Source organism: Periplaneta americana, chromosome 1 (assembly GCF_040183065.1).
Source record: "Periplaneta americana isolate PAMFEO1 chromosome 1, P.americana_PAMFEO1_priV1, whole genome shotgun sequence".
Lineage (NCBI taxonomy): Eukaryota > Metazoa > Arthropoda > Insecta > Blattodea > Blattidae > Periplaneta > Periplaneta americana.
The window spans coordinates 28,010,001-28,015,000 of NC_091117.1; the positions used below are offsets into that span (position 1 = coordinate 28,010,001).

The window sequence follows — 5,000 nt, forward strand, 5'->3', positions numbered from 1 at the left end:
AGTAGTAGGTTTATTTTGCCTGGCAGAATTAAGGCCATGAGGCCTTCTCTTCCACTCAACCAGGTTTCAATAATATACATGAAATACAAAATGCAGTGTCTGAGTGGTCAAACCTTCAGTCTCTCACGCAGGTAGTCCGGGTTCGAGTCCCGGCCAGACCTGGGATTTTTCATTAAAAAATTCATAGTGACACTTGTGATGGACGAGGTGCATTTGGGGTTTTTGTCAGGGTTCTGCAGTTTCCCCATATTATGCATCTACACATTCCTTCAACATTTCTCCATTCTGTCATCATTCCATAGCATTCCCCGAATGTTAACTGGTGACGCACAGAGGGGGCTGGCCTAGGAATTAGTGGGGTTGCCTACTCGAAACTTGGGTATGCAGCGAACCTTAGTGTAATCAGCCTGTGTGGTTTTGAGAATGTACCTAGCTTGAGGGTTAGTGGAGTAGATGGTTAAACAAGCGTTGAGGGACTTCCGCCGATTTTGAAATAGACACCGACCCACTAGGTTAATTTCAATTAAGAAACACGCCAAACGAATTATCTTTGCACCAAAAAGGGATGCTCCCTGGACCAAATTATCGTATTTTGAATGCAACAGAAGTCAGAAGTCTTGCTAAAATCGGCGGAAGTCCCTCAACGCTCATTTCACTGAGTAGATCGTGATGAAAGGTCGCAGTGCTGAATTGTCGTGCTGCTCCTCCCGAAATTCCATTTCATTCCATTATTAACTGATGATAAGAAGTACAGCTCCTGACCTGTTGTTTCAATAAAGTAGAATAACTCAGGGTGTTATTACCCTGCGGTTTTTTAAAGCAAATTGTTGTTTTTTTCTAATGCCAGGCATTTGACAATAAAGTCATTTGACCACTTGCACTCCAATATTTTTCAAAGATATTGTCATGGTTAGCCACTGACACACAGATTTTAAGATGTTCTGAATCCATTTCTTGGTTTGAGTTGCACAATGGGCAGTTAGGAGACTGATATATTCCAATTCTATGCAGATGCTTGGCCAAACAGTCATGGCCTGTTGTCAATCTAAATGCAGCTACAGACGATTTGCGTGGTAAATCGGGAATCAACTGTGGGTTATGATGCAGAGAGTTCCATTTTTTCCCTTGAGATTGTGTTATCAAATTTTGTTTGTTGAAGTCTAAGTATGTAGATTTAATAAATCTTTTCACAGAGTAATACGTAGATTTAGTAACAGGTCTGTAAGTAGCAGTGCTGCTCTTCTTTGCTAAAGCATCCGCATTCTCGTTTCCCAGGATTCCACAATGGGATGGTATCCATTGGAATACAATTCTTTTATTGAGTATATTTGCATAGTTGTTGTCGCAAAAATAATTGGAATTCAAGCAATATTAACAGATGTCCAATGCTGTGTCTGAGTGGTCAAACCTTCAGCCTGTCGCGCAGGTAGTCCGGGTTCGAGTCCCAGCCAGACCTGGGATTTTTCATTAAAAAATTCATAGTGACGAGGTGCATTTGGGGTTTTTGTCAGGGTTCTCCAGTTTCCCCATATTACGCATGTACACATTCTGTCAACATTTCTCCATTCTGTCATCATTCCATAGCATTCCCCGAATGCTAACTGGTGACGCACAGAGGGGGCTGGCCTAGGAATGAGTGGGGTTGCCTACTCGAAACCTGGGTATGCAGCGAACCTTAGTGTAATCAGCCTGTGTGATTTTGAGAATGTGTCTAGCTCTTGAGGGTTAGTGCAATAGATCGTGAAAGGTCGCAGTGCTGAATCATAGTGTTGCTCCTCCCGAAATTCCATTCCATTCCCTTATTAACTGATGATAAGAAGTACAGCTCCTGACCTGTTGTTTCAATAAAGTAGAATAACTCAGGGTGTTATTACCCGTGAAATGTGAAGCGCTGCAGCAAGATCGTTCTTTTATTACATTTGCTTTATCTTCGCTGCAGCAAATCCAGACACTGCTTTACCACAGTCTAATATATACAGTCACGAAGCTCAATACGTAGTAAATATGCATCCATAAATAGTTGCTCACCACTAGGATCGCTAATATCGCCTCATTACAGACAATGAGAAATAGTACCAGCACAGTCTATTGTTCCTAGCACCCTCACAACTCAAGCTTCGTGACTGTATATACTAGACTGTGGCTTTACTAGTTAGCTGCACGATCCATCATGGCAGAATGCGTGTTTTGGTCTTTTGCAACGTTTATTACTGTTATAATCATCTAGTAATTGTAATTTCTTGTCATTATCATGGAAGTCCAAACTATTTAAGGGAAAACTCCACTGAAAATCATGAAAATTTTTCCAAATTTTTTTAGCTATTTCACTTATTCAGAATGTATATTTTCATACCCCAAGTGGATTCAGCTCGATTCTGATTACAAATACTCGTATGTTTACACTTTTTAAATTAAGGCTGGAAGGGGGCGTGGAATTTAAAGAGCTGTCAAAATTGTTTTTCATCGAAGAATTCTTTTTTAAAATTTCTGATTACAAATCTAGTAACTTTTTGTTAGCTCCCTGAATTTACTAGATGAATGTAGCGGAGGAGAATATTAATTTACATAAATATTCATTTTATTTTCAAATCTATTTTTCTGTGTTCATTTTTGTTGATTCAACACCAACTTTCTTATGCCAAATATTAATCAATCTGGATGAAATTTTTACTGCAAGTATTTATGAGGTAGCTGCATGTTTCTACGCATTTATTTTGTGAGAAATGCTGCTAGTTTATTTTATTAATATTTTTCTTAATGCTGCTAGTTTATTTTATTAATATTTTTCTTAATGCTGCTAGTTTATTTTATTGATATTTTTCTTAAGCATTAATCACAAAATAAATGCATAGAAACATGCAGCTACCTCATAAATACTTGCAGTAAAAATTTCATCCAGATTGATTAATATTTGGCATACGAAAGTTGGTGTTAAATCAACAAAAATGAACACAGAGAAATAGATTTGAAAATAAAATGAATATTTATGTAAATTAATATTCTCCTCCGCTACATTCATAGTAACTTCAGGGAGCCAACAAAAAGTTGCTAGATTTGTAATCAGAAATTTTAAAAAAGAATTCTTCGATGAAAAACAATTTTGACAGCTCTTTAAATTCCACGCCTCCTTCCAGCCTTAATTTAAAAAGTGTAAACATACGAGTATTTGTAATCAGAATTGAGCTGAATCCATTTGGGGTATGAAAATATAAACTCTGAATAAGTGAAATAGCTAAAAACAATTTGGAAAAATTTTCATGATTTTCAGTGAAGTCTTCCCTTAACATGTTCGTTTCTTTTAAGGTTAAAGGTATTACTGCAGTAATAAAAGCCAATATTAATTGTCCACCATTTTGGAGTCAGCTGGCCGAATTGCGGTTTTTTTCCGACCTTTTTGCTGCAGCAAAGTCATGAAGCACTTCACTGGTGCACTTTAATAAAAACGCACTGTACATTGTTATAAATTGATGTGGATAGTGAAACTTGTGTTTGTAGGCTGACGATTGTAAATGTAATGGATGGAAGACTCCAACACCACCAGCAAAGTCTCCAAGAGTAGATGTATCTCAACCATTGGCTAGTTTCACTGATCCATGCCGGAGCTGTTCACATGAATTGGGTAAGCATTGCAGATAGGAAGGGTTTCAGTTTTGTTTATGACATTAGATGTTCCAATGAATTCAACTTACACGGAAATGTATTCCCAAGAGATTTAACCATTCATTATTAAATTAAGCATTAGAGGGACATGTAAAAAGTAGGTCTCACTGTGTGTGAATCTCATGGAGGATTATGTTGAGAAATAAAGATTGTTTCAGAATAATCCTAGTTTAATTTCTTTATCAGGCTATGAACTTTTCAAAGAACCCTCGTATGTATGTATTTATGCTCAGGATTTAAAAACGAAATCGTTATCCTCCTTGCTTCCCAATATTTAATAACATTACCTGAATGAATCTTCAAGGCGTGACAATCTCTGATGTGTTCTATTTCCATATCCTCTTCTTCAGATCATAACAAACATTGTGGTGACGGTTGTAAACCAAGTTTATGAAGGTGCATGACCAGGCAGTCATGGTTAGTAATAAGGCTATAGGAACAACTGATTTACGTGTTAACTCGGAAATAATTTTAGGGTTTATATTAATTTTCCATTTTGAATTTTCACTCTTATTCATTATTTTCGTAGAATAATTTAAGTTGGAATATTACAAAAACCAAGAAGCGATTTTCTTCAGACTTCTCTAAGTTATTAATTTAACATATTTAATGGAATATTAGTGAATACATCATCATCATCATCATCATCATCTTCTTCATCATCATCCTGTCAAGTACTAGTCCCAAAAGAACTGTTACGGCCTGAAAAAGCGATTTTCTTGCCATCTTTTCATAGGTCGACCAAGTGACCATTTCCCATTTGGACGATACTTCATAATTGCCTAGGGATCCTGGATGAAACCATTCTTGAGACGTGTTCCTTCCAGTTTAATTGATATCTGGAGATTAGTGATGTACAATTAGTGTTAAAAGTAAGAATGAATATGAAATGTTTGACAAAGACGGACCATGTGATGTAAGATAATCTCTGTTTGAAAACAAGAAATCCTTCCAAATATAATGTATGTTTTGACTGTTTTAAGTGATTTTATATGTTAATTGCTATATTAATTCCATATTATATGATTTATGTTTGAATACAAAAATGTAGTTTTCATAAATATGTAAAGAATTTTATGTTAGTGATGACTTCCTCATGTGCTATATCTCATTGAAGATACTCGCAGATGTTCAGAAATTTTCGTTGATACTTTCATTCATGCAGTATATTTCACGAACATTGTGTAGTAGTCTTTTTACTTCTTTAATGAACCATGGAGAAATGAGAAATGTTATAGTAAGATACGAAACATCCCCACTGTCCATGACAATTTCTAACTTGTTTTCTGTGGATTGTGAACTTGAGTCTCTGTTGTGAAAATTTAACGTGCTGATCATTC

General features: G+C 36.2%; 1 protein-coding gene across 3 annotated transcripts in view; it reads left to right on the plus strand.

Moving 5' to 3' along the window:
* Nucleotides 1-5,000, plus strand: part of Gcn5 (Gcn5 acetyltransferase) — a 39,534-nt gene that overhangs the window by 3,176 nt on the left and 31,358 nt on the right. For all 3 annotated transcript variants that reach the window (XM_069817515.1, XM_069817540.1, XM_069817526.1), the window contains exon 3: nucleotides 3,496-3,619. In XM_069817515.1, the coding sequence (XP_069673616.1) occupies nucleotides 3,496-3,619 (124 nt within the window). The remainder of the gene's footprint in view (nucleotides 1-3,495; nucleotides 3,620-5,000) is intronic.